The following is a 16899-nucleotide window of genomic DNA, read 5'->3' as shown; positions in this document are numbered from 1 at the left end:
AAAAGTTGATATCATCTTTCATAAAGAATTCATGCACAAATCAGTAAATAATGATGTGGGTGCTTGAATATTAATTATTATCAATTAATAATGGAGGCAAATAAATTAGGGATGGGGTAAGCGAAAAAAAAAAAAAAGCGAGTGTTTATTCTAGGAAATCCTCCGTGGATCTTCCTGGGGCATATCGAGCCTCCGATTGCTTCTTTATTCAAGTTAATTAGTCGAGCAGCTCATCTGGGGGATTATTACTCCTAATTAACTTAGTTATTTACCGAAAATTAGCCCCATTTGTAAGCAGCGCTTTCTGTCTGTATCCGATCGGAGGATATTAGGAAAAACCAGGCAGCGGTATACGATGGGTGGGGGCGATCCAAGTTCCTTTACATGAATTCTTCAAGATGAGGTATTTGCTGTCCGGCGCCTAAAGGGTATTGTCCGGGTTGGGGGCTGTTTTTATACGGATGACCTATCCACAGGATCGGTCATGGGTATATGATCAGTGGGCGGTCTGACACCTGGACCCCGCATTGATCAGCTGTTCCGGCTGCCTCCATGCACCGGGGGTCCGTGCCGGAATCTGATGGCTCCAGTCACAGTATAGCGGCCGTACTCCAGCATGGCCGCTATACAGTGGTCGGAGCCGCCTGCTTCCAGCACCAACCTCTGCGTAGCGTCCGTCGCAGCCAGAACAGCTGATCGGTGCGGGGTCCCGGTGTCAGACCGCCCACTGATCATATACCCATGACCGATCCTGTGGATAGGTCATTAGTAAAAAAAAAAAATCTGATCACAGGATGGCCCACTGCTGGGATCCCCAGGGATCAGCTGTAATCTGTGGGGGAACGTGACCGTAAAGGGGGTTTTACACAGGACGATTATCGGGCAGACGAGCGTCCATATAACACTTATTGCCGATTATTGCCCTGTAGGGTGTCGACCGGTGTAAAAGATGTGCCTGCAGCGCCACCACAGGTGAAATGAAGCATTACATAGTTCCAATTAAAATGAATGGGTTGTCTTTGTAATGCATGGAAGTGCCGAGTCCTCCTTTAACTCAGAATTGATTAATAGAGTCTTTAAAAATAGGATTTTTAAACCGGAGAACCCCTTTAAAATGAACCTGGCAGCAGACTTATGGGTGATGACTTGTGGGCATAGCATTAGAGGGTGTTCATAAATGCACCCCCGAAGTGCCCATTCACAAACTGCAACACAGAGTCACTGCAGCTGTGGCCTTGGATCACCCTACTAGTATAGAACCGGGTAGTGAGACCTATAGGGGCATTGCAAGTAGTTGCTGGTTGAGTAGGGCACCGACACGAGCGCCCATCCATGTGGACAGGGTAGTGGCCCTTCACAGAGGCCAATGTGTCACGGGTCCATACTCCCCTTTCTCCTTCCAGGGAGGGTGGCTGTTACTACTAGGAGTCGTACTGTCAGACAGTATGGCTGCTGCATTAATACATTTGTGTGCCCCCTGCTGGTAAGAGAGAGAAATATAATGTTTTGCTTAAGGTGTCGTCCCATCTTACACGTTTATAGCATATCCAGGGGATGTTCCATCTCCATTAAAGTTTATGGGAGTTAAGGAAATATCCGGGGGCTGGTCACCATTAAATTCTATGGAGACAGCAGTTGCAGGGGGGTCACAAGACCCCCTATTCTCCCAATAAGTCAGGGTCCCATAGCTAGTACAAGTCCTGTGGATATGCAATAAATGTGTAAAGATGGGAATACCCCTTTAAAGAGGCTGTATAAGATTGGAAACAAAGGTGAGTTGTTGTTTTTTTCTTCAAACAGCGCCATCTTTGTCTATGGTTGTGTCTGGAATTACAACCAGGAATGTTACATGTAGATATTTCCAGTCATGATCTCATTTCAGCAGAAAATAAGAGACAGATTTGTTTTCAGTGACCAGTTTTTGTTTCCCCAGTTCTTACGTTCATATTAAGCAAACCACGGTCTCTGGCCCCTTACACGCCGCGCATACTTCTGTACGGACCACCAGGAAGCGGACGGAGTCTCCAAGCTGCATTGCTGGCACAGAAATATGACGTGATCAACGGTAAGTCGTGTGTTATGTGACATCTAAAAATATGTTGCAAATAAAGGGGTTTGATCAGATTATTTTCCAAAAACAGCGCCACTCTTGTCGGTGGACTGTGTCCGGTATTGCAGCTCCGTACCCTCTACAGTCTATCTGGATCTGATCAGTCGTCCATTATTAGCACGGAAGTCATAGAAGAGGCAGTCCATCCGTATAGTTATCATATTGTTACATCTATGATCTGCTTTACTGTCGTGTAATCTATTCGTACTCACATCTGCGTCGGAAGAGACGGCAGATTCTTCCTGGCAAAATGTTGGAGCCCCTCCGGATGACCTTATTGGTCAATGGGGTCATTCGGACCCCAGTGATATCCGTAATACAACTGATCCGGCGCTGCGTTGTGTGTTATAAACAGAAATCACCGTGCAGATGTGAACAGAGCCTAATACACGGAGTGCAGGAATTCACCACCACCTACTGACTGATTAGTAACACTTCTATTGCCTAAGCAGAGACCGGACACGGGTCAGGGACATTTCTACAACACGTAGGTGATACAATTATAATCCGTAATTTCTCTAAATCTACAGTTTCCTGCGGTCAAGTCCTCAAAGAAGCCGTGGCCGACCAATCCAAAATCGGAGTGCTGATAGAGCCGTATATAGAGAACGAACAGCAAGGTTTGTTACGAAGTGTCTGCAATGAATTTCACGTAAGATGACCGCTATCCCTCCTGACTCCCCCATACACATAAGATGACCGCTATCCCTCCTGACTCCCCCATACACATAAGATGACCGCTATCCCTCCTGACTCCTCCATACACATAAGATGACCGCTATCCCTCCTGACTCCCCCATACACATAAGATGACCGCTATCCCTCCTGACTCCCCCATACACATAAGATGACCGCTATCCCTCCTGACTCCTCCATACACATAAGATGACCGCTATCCCTCCTGACTCCCCCATACACATAAGATGACCGCTATCCCTCCTGACTCCCCCATACACATAAGATGACCGCTATCCCTCCTGACTCCTCCATACACATAAGATGACCGCTATCCCTCCTGACTCCCCCATACACATAAGATGACCGCTATCCCTCCTGACTCCTCCATACACATAAGATGACCGCTATCCCTCCTGACTCCTCCATACACATAAGATGACCGCTATCCCTCCTGACTCCCCCATACACATAAGATGACCGCTATCCCTCCTGACTCCCCCATACACATAAGATGACCGCTATCCCTCCTGACTCCTCCATACACATAAGATGACCGCTATCCCTCCTGACTCCCCCATACACATAAGATGACCGCTATCCCTCCTGACTCCTCCATACACATAAGATGACCGCTATCCCTCCTGACTCCCCCATATACATAAGATGACCGCTATCCCTCCTGACTCCTCCATACACATAAGATGACCGCTATCCCTCCTGACTCCTCCATACACATAAGATGACCGCTATCTCTCCTGACTCCCCCATACAGATAAGATGACCGCTATCCCTCCTGACTCCTCCATACACATAAGATGACCGCTATCCCTCCTGACTCCTCCATACACATAAGATGACCGCTATCCCTCCTGACTCCTCCATACACATAAGATGACCGCTATCCCTCCTGACTCCTCCATACACATAAGATGACCGCTATCCCTCCTGACTCCTCCATACACATAAGATGACCGCTATCCCTCCTGACTCCTCCATACACATAAGATGACCGCTATCCCTCCTGACTCCCCCATACACATAAGATGACCGCTATCCCTCCTGATTCCTCCATACACATAAGATGACCGCTATCCCTCCTGACTCCTCCATACACATAAGATGACCGCTATCCCTCCTGACTCCTCCATACACATAAGATGACCGCTATCCCTCCTGACTCCTCCATACACATAAGATGACCGCTATCCCTCCTGACTCCTCCATACACATAAGATGACCGCTATCCCTCCTGACTCCTCCATACACATAAGATGACCGCTATCCCTCCTGACTCCCCCATACACATAAGATGACCGCTATCCCTCCTGACTCCCCCATACACATAAGATGACCGCTATCCCTCCTGACTCCTCCATACACATAAGATGACCGCTATCCCTCCTGACTCCTCCATACACATAAGATGACCGCTATCCCTCCTGACTCCCCCATACACATAAGATGACCGCTATCCCTCCTGACTCCTCCATACATATAAGATGACCGCTATCCTTCCTGACTCCTCCATACACATAACATGACCGCTATCCCTCCTGACTCCCCCATACACATAAGATGACCGCTATCCCTCCTGACTCCTCCATACACATAAGATGACCGCTATCTCTCCTGACTCCCCCATACACATAAGATGACAGCTATCCCTCCTGACTCCCCCATACACATAAGATGACCGCTATCCCTCCTGACTCCTCCATACACATAAGATGACCGCTATCCCTCCTGACTCCTCCATACACATAAGATGACCGCTATCCCTCCTGACTCCTCCATACACATAAGATGACCGCTATCCCTCCTGACTCCTCCATACACATAAGATGACCGCTATCCCTCCTGACTCCTCCATACACATAAGATGACCGCTATCCCTCCTGACTCCTCCATACATACATACATACATAGATATGTACATACTGCACTCTGCTATCTTCGGCAGTCCCATAGACAGTGAATCGAGAAGCAGTATGCATGCTCGACCTGCGGCCTCATTTATTCAGAGGAACGGGACCCCCCCATACTCATGATCGGTGCGTGTCCAAGCAGTCGGACCCTCACTGATCAGCATGTGACCACCTAACACTTTATCTCGGCAGTTTCTCTAGGACCCAGGGCTGTTTGACCTTTTTGGAAACCCCAGTGATTGTCTGGATTACCTTAAGGTTTACCGCTCGTTTTATTTTTTTGTACTTTTTATTTTTATTAGGGGTCTGAGCTGCATTTTTCTGATACAGAGCCCCAAATCCCCCGCTTCATTTCACATATTCATAAAGGGAAATCATAAAATTCTGGGTGCATGCGGCCACCACTAGGGGGAGCTTGCTGCATACAAATTTAATATTGAGTACAATGGGAGCTGTATAAGGCCTCGTTCACACGACCGTAGTTTTCATAAGTAATTACAAATACGTAATTACGGATCAAATTAGGATCCATTCATTTCTATTGGTCGCGGACACCTTTCAGTATATTTACGGATGTGCGTCCGTTCCCTAGAAATGATCGCAAAATATAGAAGATGTCCTGTTTTTGTCCGAAATTGCGGCACAGCGTCTATTAATGCTTCCACAATTGCGGATGGCTATAGAGGTGGATCCGTAGCAGTCCGTAATTGCGAAAGTGTTGCGGACAGTAAAAACCTCTGCCCAATTTGATATCCAGTTTACAAATTAGGAGGTAAAAAGGTTTCCCAGTTTTATAAATTGTCTAAAAAGTTCTGCAACTTTCTAATACTTTGTGTTTTAATCCCTCTCTACTTTCAAGATCTCTGCTTTCTCTTTGTGAATAGGAACAATCTTGTTTACATTCACAAACTGAAAAGCCATATAGATTTGATGCTTCTCACAGCTGAGGGTTTGTTACAATGTATCAGTCTAGGTAATCCTCTCTGAACTAAACACATTAGCTGCACAAATCCCTCTCCTGCTCTGATAGTTTGTTCCAATGTATCAGTGCAGGTAAAATTTATCAGTCCGGGCTGTTTAGCTCAGAGGATTGTTTACCCTGGATACGATTGTAACAAATTTTCAGCTGTGAGAAGTTATATGTCTTTCCATGTTGGAGGTAAACAAAAATGTTCCCATTCACTGACAGAAAGTAGAGGTCTTGAACGTGGTGAGGATGTGAAACCCTGCTGAAGATTGCAGACTAGTCCCGTAGACTTTAGGGACTCTTTATACGTCGCGGTCAAATCGTGTTTTGCCGCAATTTTCCAAAAAATCAAAGTAGAAAATTAAATTTGACCGTGACGTTTGAATAGACCCAAAGCTCCTGCAGAAAATTCTCCTTTTCTCCGGAACGTGCTCAGGATATATTTTTTGGGCGGAGAATGCCCGCCCGTTTTTCCGTCTCCTAGTGCCCTGAGCAAGGTCTGGAGCCCGCAGCATGCCCGCTACCCCTTCCCTCACTTCACCAGCCCTTTTGACCTTGCAGGTTTGCACTGTGAAGTTTTTCCTCCCCTGGAAGCGTTTGATAGTTGTTGTTGGTGGGGAGGGGGGATGGGAAAGAAGAGTCAGGGATGAGGGGAGGGGGATCAGTGGGGACCTTCTCGCGCTCCTTCCCTACAACCCTCTACTGTTGGTGCAGGAGCTGCAAACACTTGGCTGTGTAAATAATTTACCAGCTGATTAATAGACACACATGGGTATAATTAGGAGAAGGAGAGACAGCAGCTACAGGAACGGGTACAGCGCTTGGGGGAACAAGAGACTTTAAAAATAAAAAAAATGAAAAAAAAAAATTTTTTTTTTTTTTTTTTTTTTTTTTTTCTGCAAATTTTTTTTTTTCTTATTTGGAAACTTTCTAGGGCGCCGGCGTTTGAAGATGAGTTGGGAAGAGCTCAGTTGCTTCTCGGCTTTTGATGTGGAAATAGGACAGTTTGAATCTGTTGAGTTTAATTTTTCACCACTTCTCTGCGCCCCGCAGTGCGACTCCCCATATATATATATTACCGGGAAGGGAAGAGACACTAAAAACATCCCCTTCATTCTCACCTCCCACCTTTATATAGCCCCTCTCCCACCATCTGAGGCCCCTTACACACCGCCGTAGTTTTTAGCCGTAATGACGTATAATCTGCGGACCCATCAATTCTATTGGTCACGGACATTCCGTATATTTACGGATGTGTGTCCGGGCTGTAGAAATGATCCGCAAAATAGAGAACGTGACCTATTCGCAGGAAAAAAACGCTTTTTTTGCTGCGTTTTTCGGTGCGATTTTTAGCGTAAATAACTGCGTCTTCATGTTGCGGGATTTGCTGCGTATTTCTGTAGAATTCGCAAGCGGAATCGCGGGATAAATTGACAAGCTGCAGTTTGGAAAATACGCACCGCGGCTCAATTTACGTCCCGAAAAATACCGCGGCGGGGACATGAGATTCCCTGGGATCTCATGGACTGTGCTGGTACTGTATTACGCTGCGGTTTTGTTACACGTGGCAGAACCGCACGTAATTCACAACGTGTGCATTGACCCTAAGACGTCGGGGCTAAAGTGCAACAATAACCTCTGCGCCACCTGTAGCGGAATCACTCAGCGGAGGTGTCGCTTCTGTCCCTATATACCATCCCACGTATTCTACTGCTGGTTGTGGAGGGGTCTTTGTGGCCCCAGGCACTAGGGCCCGGCTGTGGCTGCATGCTCATAGCTATGCCACTGGTTTGCATCGTCATACGTAATGTTTTGATGCAGCGCCGGTATATGTCATCGTTGGCGGTCTTACAAATGTCGCCCTGTTTACCGCACATCATTACGCTGCATAGAGACGGGAAAATGGCGACTTTTCCTTCTTCCATGCTTTAGTTCGTTAGAACGGCCGTGCTGATATAGGAGCTTATTGTATCCGCTGATATTCTTTATAACTCCCCCCCCCCCACACTACAGATTTTTGTTCGTTAAGGCCGATATAAATCAATCGCGATTTTTTTTTTACGACAACCTTCCCAGAGCGCCAAGTCATTCAGAAACCGTCCGTCTTATATCACTAATGTATGGCCGGGTATAGAAAGAAAATCGCTGCCGATGTTCAGTTATCGTATGAAATCCTTTACTTGTATATTTTAGTTATTCTTTATGTACCTGGATATAAATTGGCGCCTAATCTGGGGCATTACGGTAATTTTGCTGCCATCTGTTTCTCGCGCTTTTTACAATTGCTCCTTGAATCGTTTATTTCGCTGTTGACCCTTCCAGATGCCTTTCTATTGTGGAGGCTGCAATTCATGCTACTCGCCTGCAGATGGCAGTAAACAATAAACAAATCTGCTGTCCAGGTATTTATTCAGTGTTGTCTATAGAAAGTGATCATCAGCGATCATCAGTGCAGGGTAACTCCTCATTATACATGTCCCAGGATCCAAAGATGTGATGTCATCTCATATTACACAGGTTTACATAGGACTGTTGTGTGGTTCTGAGGCCTTAGATACACGGCTCAGCAGACCATATCATGCATGATAGGATTAGATACACAGCTCAGCAGACAGTATCACACATGATAGGATTAGATACACAGCTCAGCAGACAGTATCACACATGATAGGATTAGATACACAGCTCAGCAGACAGTATCACACATGGTAGGATTAGATACACAGCTCAGCAGACAGTATCACACATGATAGGATTAGATACAGAGCTCAGCAGACAGTATCACACATGATCAGATTAGATACAGTGGCTCAGCAGACCATATCATGCATGATAGGATTAGATACACAGCTCAGCAGACAGTATCACACATGATAGGATTAGATACAGAGCTCAGCAGACAGTATCACACATGATAGGATTAGATACACAGCTCAGCAGACAGTATCACACATGATAGGATTAGATACACAGCTCAGCAGACAGTATCACACATGGTAGGATTAGATACACAGCTCAGCAGACAGTATCACACATGATAGGATTAGATACAGAGCTCAGCAGACAGTATCACACATGATCAGATTAGATACAGTGGCTCAGCAGACAGTATCACACATGATAGGCTGAGATACAGTGGCTCAGCAGTCCGTATCACACATGATAGGCTGAGATACACAGCTCAGCAGAGAGTATCACACAGGATAGGATTAGATACAGCAGCTCAGCAGACAGTATCACACATGATAGGATTAGATACACAGCTCAGCAGAGAGTATCACACATGATGGGATTAGATACACAGCTCAGCAGACAGTATCACACATGATAGGCTGAGATACAGTGGCTCAGCAGAAAGTATCACACATAATAGGATTAGATACAGCGGCTCAGCAGACAGTATCACACATGATAGGATTAGATACACAGCTCAGCAGACAGTATCACACATGATAGGATTAGATACAGTGTCTCAGTAGCACAGTCATTCCCTGGCGCCATGTTATACATATGTAATGATGTTCCCTCTTTTTAGTGCCGGATAATCTTGTACTGAGGATCTTAGGCGATCGTCTCAGCAGACTGGACAGCGCTACTCGAGGCTGGGTGCTACATGGATTCCCGAGAGATGCCGAACAGGCCGCTCTGCTGAACGACGCCGGGTATATACCCAACAGGTAACACTCCCTGGGATAAGTGTCAGTGCTATAATCATAGATCTGAGCAGTAATCTGTTCCGGCCAATCAAATCAGTGCTGGCATCGTTATCACTATAATCTGATTGGCTGCTGTGAGTTACAGATAAATCCTCCTTGTGTCTTCTTTAGTTTTTAGCTTTACAGGGATCATCCAGTTTTATGTTTAATTATTTAATAATGAAAGGTTCTGCAACGTTCTAATAATTCTCCACCTGTCCTGACCTAATACTCACAGCTGAAGGTTTGTTACAATGTATCCAGTCTAGACAATCCTCTGTAAGCCCAACTGGGTTACCTAGATTTGAACTAATTCATTTTACCTGCACTGATACAATGTAACAAACTCCAAACAAGAGTTTGTTTTTTTTTGCGCTACTATAAAACGGTTTCTTGAAAAAGCCTCATTCATTTTACTGCGTTTGTTTTGGCGTGGATATTACTGAAATAACTAGATTAGAACGGAGGACGCTGTTATATTGTTAGCAATGCAAAGTGCTGGTGGTGACAACTGGTACTGCAAGTGACTGTAAATTGCAACGGGATCTGAATTCAGCATCGTTCAGAAATAGCAAGACACGATCCACAATGTGATGTCGTGTATATGAGGGATGATGCGGCCCCTTTAAGCGCCGGGCAGCCTCCTCCGCGGCTCGCCATCTTCTCTTAGTAATAAGAGCGGCCTGACTCCCCATCACCGCAGCCGTCTGTCTCTTCCAGTCTTGTAAATCATCATTTCTATTCTAGAAAAACGCTGCTTGAGCCGCACGTTGCAAATCCCATCCACGCGTCACTTCAGGAACAATCTAGTCCGGTGTTTCAACTCAATTTTCCGAGCGCTCAGATGTTTTATGTATATATTCCCTTCCCCTGCTGTAAATATTCACATTATCACGCTGCCGTCCAGAGAGAAGACTGACGGGAAATGAAGAAATCACCTCGCCGGTGTTCAGCCGTCCTCGCACCTTTCTCCATTAGTGTGAATCCTTCCAGCATGCCTTTCTGCTAGGCCCTCATTTGCATATACAAATTAAGGAGGAGGGGCCTCTAGCTATTTATATATGACCGTAATACAACATTTTACTTCTCACTACCGTTTTTTATGCCTGATCCTCATGATTTGACCTCATTCACATCATATTTAGCATCTTACGCATATAGGTTCAGAGGTGTCAGATTTATTGACCTGTCTGGACTTCATGTAATCCTATGGCCATCCACAATCCAGAGCTCTCGCGCTTTTAAGAGAGATTGGAGACGCTGTCATCTGACAACTGCTCCATTCTGTAGTTTCTTCACATTTTGCTAATGTTATAGTTTACTGGAGGAGGGTGCCGCGCTGTAAAGATGGCTCATGGGAGCATGCAGTCAGGTCATAGCAACCCACTAGGCCCCCGGGGAGTTACTAGGGAGAAGACTTCATCCCACAGGGTGGACGACTGCCTTCCAGGGTGACAAGAAAGTGGATATTGTTATAAAGGATCACCAGGAGGTAGACAACATGAGATCACTGGTGAGTGGACCCAATTTTAGGGTCACAAGGGAGAATATCTTTTCTCCCTAGGTTTCCAGGAACCGTATGCTTATAGGTACGTGACTGGTAGTGGTCTTAGTGTGCTCAGGGCACTTTTGAGGTATGGCCAGGAAGGGTCTTAAGAGGAACGGTCACTAGGTCATATAAGTTGAACTTGTTACTGACCTGAATAGCGCGGTCTTCCTGATTTCAACCGCTATTTTTCTTTTTTCCCTGGACCCCCCAGTTCCAGAGATATGACCCACTGTTTTGTTGGCTCCCTATAGGTTAATTTGCTGTAGTTGGTCAACAGGGCGTGAACTACCCTCAAGCTGCCTCGCACTGATTTGTCAGCATCAGAGGCAGGGAAGCTAGCTCCACCCTGTTGGCTAACTACAGCAAATTAGCATATAGTGAGTGGATTTTAGTCTCTGAATTTAAACCATGAATGCCCCCAATTCACTGACAGCAAGCAGAGGTCTTGAAAATAATGAGAAATTGAAACATATAGTCTATTAGAAAGTTGAAAAACTTCACGATACAATGATGAAGTCTTATACATATATATATATACTGTATATATAGTTGCCTTGTCTGTCTGTCGTCTTCTTCATCGGTTATGGGAACAAGTGCGGCCTGATGTCACGTGACTGACCCTATTTTAAGGGGATTACGCCAGCCATGAGAAACCGTCCTGAGTGCGCAGTTTTCGGGGTGCGGAGGGGATCTGAACAGATGTCGGCGGGCGCTCTGCTACTCCCGGTCTTGTATTGGAGGATGCAGCATCTGCTCACTACACCTTTAAGGCTTAGAGAGCGCCGTGTTGACTCTGCTGCCTCTACTACAAGACATAGGAATTGTTCCCCCGCCGCCTCCCGGGTGGATTAAGCACAATAAACAGCTTATTAATAAAGACTTGAACCGCAGAATGGAGCTGAAATCTGCAGCCAAATCCTGCGGCTGGTAAAGGTTAATAACACCATTACTAGCAGCTCAATCCCGGCTGCGTGCGGAGAGCTCGGTGTAATCCTTCTCTTACTCCCCGTTAATTGAGCTAATAAAACCTCGCTGACCCGTCCGTGCCGCCATTATCTGCCAGTTTACCAAGACTGGACTGGAATATTTATCTTCAGATATGGATTCCACCCGCGTGCCGCGCATTGATCATTATTATGCAGGAGCTCGAGATCTCCGATCAATCTCACGCCGCCGATTGGATTCACAAGCGGCGGATAATTACCAATCTTGCGCCACCTTTTTGTTTTTTACATTGATGCATTTCAGGGTCTTCATTTTGATAAGAGCAGTTCATACGACCCCGTAAGAAGCAGGGTAAAGGGTGATTCAAAATCATGGAATGGTCTATGGCCGGCAGTGCTGTTTGCTGCGGGTGTAGGGATCAGGTGATCGCCGACATGGCTCAAATCTGACGGATTGTCCGTGATGAGGCCACTCCTTTAATTTATTTCCTTGCGTCTATGGCCATCTTAATAAGAAGGATTGATTGACTTACTTCCATGGAGGTTTTCTGTTAAGAAAAAATATATATATTTCAATATAATCGCAAACCTGACGACGCCTGAGGCAGGGACCGATGACATCACTAGGCCAGGGCAGTGACATCACTAGGCCAGGGCAGTGACATCACTAGGCCAGGGCAGTGACATCACTAGGCCAGGGCAGTGACATCACTTAACATGGGCTGATGACCCAATCAGTGATGTAGAAGGTAATCAGATGATCGCCTCAGCCGGGGGTCCACTTCAGGCTTATGTTGCCCTGGTTTGATTCTTGCCCAATAGGGCTACATATAATTAGGCCAAACACAGTAGATGAAAGTCGGCCGCTGTCTAATGTATATTGGGGTGACCTGACTATCCCCTTCAGATGTCGGGGGGTGGGATCGGTCATGTTAGATTTCAACATACCGACCCTTTGTTTCCACGGGGGATAAGCTGCTCCAGGGGTGTCTGGCAGCGGCTTATTCCCCTCTCCCCATTGAAAACATGGGGTGATCAGTAGGACCGACATCTATTGTAAGTGTATGGACAGCTAAGCTAGGAGAATATCTGCGGAGTCCCTTTTGAACACCAGAAATAGTCTCCTGTCAACGTGCCGGCGCCGCCATCTTGCACCCCATTGTGTACGCAGCTCTACGTATCCTACATTATTACTTATTACATGGGGTCTGGTCATATATGGGTCTACAGGAATCTTTTTGGACCCCATGTACTGTCCTGGTGGCAGTTCTGCCTTCGCATGGAGTCAATTTTGAGGTCTACCCCTCAGAGGATATAAGTGGCGCAGTAGTCGGACTACCAGGACGCCTCCTCGGCTGTGATCACCCATTACATCAGCGATCGTTCCGGGAATAGCTGCGGCCGCCCGCTCCGGCAATGTCACGTGGCTGGAAATGGGATTGGACTGTGGTCTCCGTAAAGGTCGGGGCATTAAATGGCGCTGATGGGGAAAGCATCTGCCGCCTCGCACCCGGCCCTCGGAGTCTTTGAGAACTAAAAAGCTCAAACTCGTCAGAAAATGAAACCGCTCTCGGACTGTTTATATTCAAGCCGAACGTTCTCCTCTGACCTCGTAGCATTTCCATCAGTGGTTGAGATGCCGCCTTCGCTTTGAAGCCCTCACGCCTGAGAGGGGCTGGTGAATTACATTTGGAAGAGACAACAGAGGGTCAGCGCTGCTTCCTCGCAGGTTAAAACTTAGTTTATGAAAGTCTGTTACTCAGTTTGCAGTCATTCTCACTGGAGACCAGAAGCAATTATTTTTGAAGCAAGTCCATCTAAAATGTACACTACCTCTGAACCGCGCGCCTCCCCACCCTCGCAGCGTATGGGCCGCAGGTGACTGCACCTTCTGTGTTTGAACAAGCCTGTGAGAACAGGATTGGGAACTGTCAGTCTGCATCCATACAGGGGTACCCCACCCCCTACCTCCATAAACTTTATTGATTTTAGAGTAAGTTTGTTCTAGGCAGGGAACGGGTTAATTAAGAAAATCAATATCGCATTAAAGGAAGCCGAAAGCTTCTGCAAGGCCGACGTATGAAGTCGACATCCTGAAAATAGAAATCTACTGAACTGAAGGTGACGCAGGACCCAGAAAAGTTCTGATCGTGTCTGACAAGGTGGCACCGAGGGCTGCTGGAATATGTGGTCAATCTGCCGGGTTATGGTGGCAACACGTGACGCCATCAGTGGCCCATTCATCCATGGTTAGGACAAGGGATAGGTGGGCAGGGTACAATGACGACAGCAAGGAAAAAGGGGTTGTCCTCTTTCCCAGGTACCTAAAAACATATGGTTGGCTCGTTGCCAGAGCCGGATTATACTATGGTCAAAAGGGGCAATGGCCACGGACCTCCGCTATTTAAGGGCGTCCACAACCCCATTCCAGAGACCACATTCAAACTTCTCTAAACTTCCTGTGGGATTTCTGTAACTGATCATTCTCCCAGCTATGGTGTTATTTAGGCACTGTATGGCGCTATTACAGGATGGAGGCGCTGTATGGAGCTATTACAGGATGGAGGCACTGGCGCTATTACAGGATGGAGGCGCTGTGTGGAGCTATTACAGGATGGAGGCACTGGCGCTATTACAGGATGGAGGCGCTGTATGGCACTATTACAGGATGGAGGCACTGTATGGCGCTATTACAGGATGGAGGCGCTGTATGGAGCTATTACAGGATGGAGGCACTGGCGCTATTACAGGATGGAGGCGCTGTATGGCACTATTACAGGATGGAGGCGCTGTATGGCGCTATTACAGGATGGAGGCGCTGTATGGCGCTATTACAGGATGGAGGCGCTGTATGGCGCTATTACAGGATGGAGGCGCTATTACAGGATGGAGGCGCTGTATGGCGCTATTACAGGATGGAGGCGCTGTATGGCGCTATTACAGGATGGAGGCGCTGTATGGCGCTATTACAGGATGGAGGCGCTGTGTGGAGCTATTACAGGATGGAGGCGCTGTATGGCACTATTAAAGGATGGAGGCGCTGTATGGCGCTATTACAGGATGGAGGCGCTGTATGGCACTATTACAGGATGGAGGCGCTGTGTGGCACTATTACAGGATGGAGGCGCTGTATGGCGCTATTACAGGATGGAGGCACTGTATGGCGCTATTACAGGATGGAGGCGCTGTATGGAGCTATTACAGGATGGAGGCACTGTATGGCGCTATTACAGGATGGAGGCGCTGTATGGAGCTATTACAGGATGGAGGCACTGGCGGTATTACAGGATGGAGGCACTGTATGGCGTTATTACAGGATGGAGGCGCTGTATAGAGCTATTACAGGATGGAGGCACTGGCGCTATTACAGGATGGAGGCGCTGTATGGCGCTATTACAGGATGGAGGCACTGGCGCTATTACAGGAAGGAGGCACTGTATGGCATTATTACAGGATGGAGGCGCTGTATGGAGCTATTACAGGATGGAGGCACTGGCGCTATTACAGGATGGAGGCACTGTATGGCGCTATTACAGGATGGAGGCGCTGTATGGCACTATTACAGGATGGAGGCACTGGCGCTATTACAGGATGGAGGCGCTGTATGGCACTATTACAGAATGGAGGCGCTGTATGGCACTATTACAGGATGGAGGCGCTGTATGGCACTATTACTGGATGGAGGCGCTGTGTGGCGCTATTACAGGATGGAGGCGCTGTATGGCGCTATTACACGAAGGAGGCGCTGTATGGAGCTATTACAGGATGGAGGCACTGTATGGCGCTATTACAGGATGGAGGCGCTGTATGGCGCTATTACAGGATGGAGGCGCTGTATGGCACTATTACAGGATGGAGGCACTGTATGGCGCTATTACAGGATGGAGGCACTGGCGCTATTACAGGATGGAGGCACTGGCGCTATTACAGGATGTAGGCACTGTATGGCACTATTACAGGATGGAGGCGCTGTATGGCACTATTACAGGATGTAGGCGCTGTATGGCGCTATTACAGGATGGAGGCGCTGTATGGCGCTATTACAGGATGGAGGCGCTGTATGGCATTATTACAGGATGGAGGCACTGTATGGCGCTATTACAGGATGGAGGCGCTGTATGGCGCTATTACAGGATGGAGGCGCTGTATGGCGCTATTACAGGATGGAGGCGCTGTATGGCGCTATTACAGGATGGAGGCGCTGTATGGCGCTATTACAGGATGGAGGCGCTGTATGGCGCTATTACAGGATGGAGGCGCTGTATGGCGCTATTACAGGATGGAGGCGCTGTATGGCGCTATTACAGGATGGAGGCGCTGTATGGCGCTATTACAGGATGGAGGCACTGTATGGCGCTATTACAGGATGGAGGCACTGGCGCTATTACAGGATGGAGGCACTGGCGCTATTACAGGATGTAGGCACTGTATGGCACTATTACAGGATGGAGGCGCTGTGTGGCACTATTACAGGATGTAGGCGCTGTATGGCACTATTACAGGATGGAGGCGCTGTATGGCGCTATTACAGGATGGAGGCACTGTATGGCATTATTACAGGATGGAGGCACTGTATGGCGCTATTACAGGATGGAGGCGCTGTATGGCGCTATTACAGGATGGAGGCGCTGTATGGCGCTATTACAGGATGGAGGCGCTGTATGGCGCTATTACAGGATGGAGGCGCTGTATGGCACTATTACAGGATGGAGGCACTGTATGGCGCTATTACAGGATGGAGGCACTGTATGGCATTATTACAGGATGGAGGCGCTGTATGGCGCTATTACAGGATGGAGGCGCTGTATGGCGCTATTACAGGATGGAGGCGCTTTATGGCACTATTACAGGATGGAGGCACTGTATGGCACTATTACAGGATGGAGGCGCTGTATGGCACTATTACAGGATGGAGGCACTGGCGCTATTACACAATGGAGGCGCTGTATGGCGCTATTACAGGATGGAGGCGCTGTATGGCATTATTACAGGATGGAGGCGCTGTATGGAGCTATTACAGGATGGAGGCAC

General features: G+C 47.4%; 1 protein-coding gene across 3 annotated transcripts in view; it reads left to right on the top strand.

Annotated features, from left to right (window-relative positions):
* Positions 1–16899, top strand: part of AK8 (adenylate kinase 8) — an 82555-nt gene that overhangs the window by 49342 nt on the left and 16314 nt on the right. For all 3 annotated transcript variants that reach the window (XM_075834706.1, XM_075834707.1, XM_075834708.1), the window contains 3 exons: positions 1934–2065; positions 2641–2730; positions 9216–9357. In XM_075834706.1, coding sequence (XP_075690821.1) covers positions 1934–2065; positions 2641–2730; positions 9216–9357 — 364 coding nt within the window. The remainder of the gene's footprint in view (positions 1–1933; positions 2066–2640; positions 2731–9215; positions 9358–16899) is intronic.

The sequence above is a fragment of the Rhinoderma darwinii genome, chromosome 8 (genome assembly GCF_050947455.1).
Source record: "Rhinoderma darwinii isolate aRhiDar2 chromosome 8, aRhiDar2.hap1, whole genome shotgun sequence".
Classification (NCBI taxonomy): Eukaryota; Metazoa; Chordata; class Amphibia; order Anura; family Rhinodermatidae; genus Rhinoderma; species Rhinoderma darwinii.
This window is presented reverse-complemented; position numbering and strand designations above follow the sequence as displayed.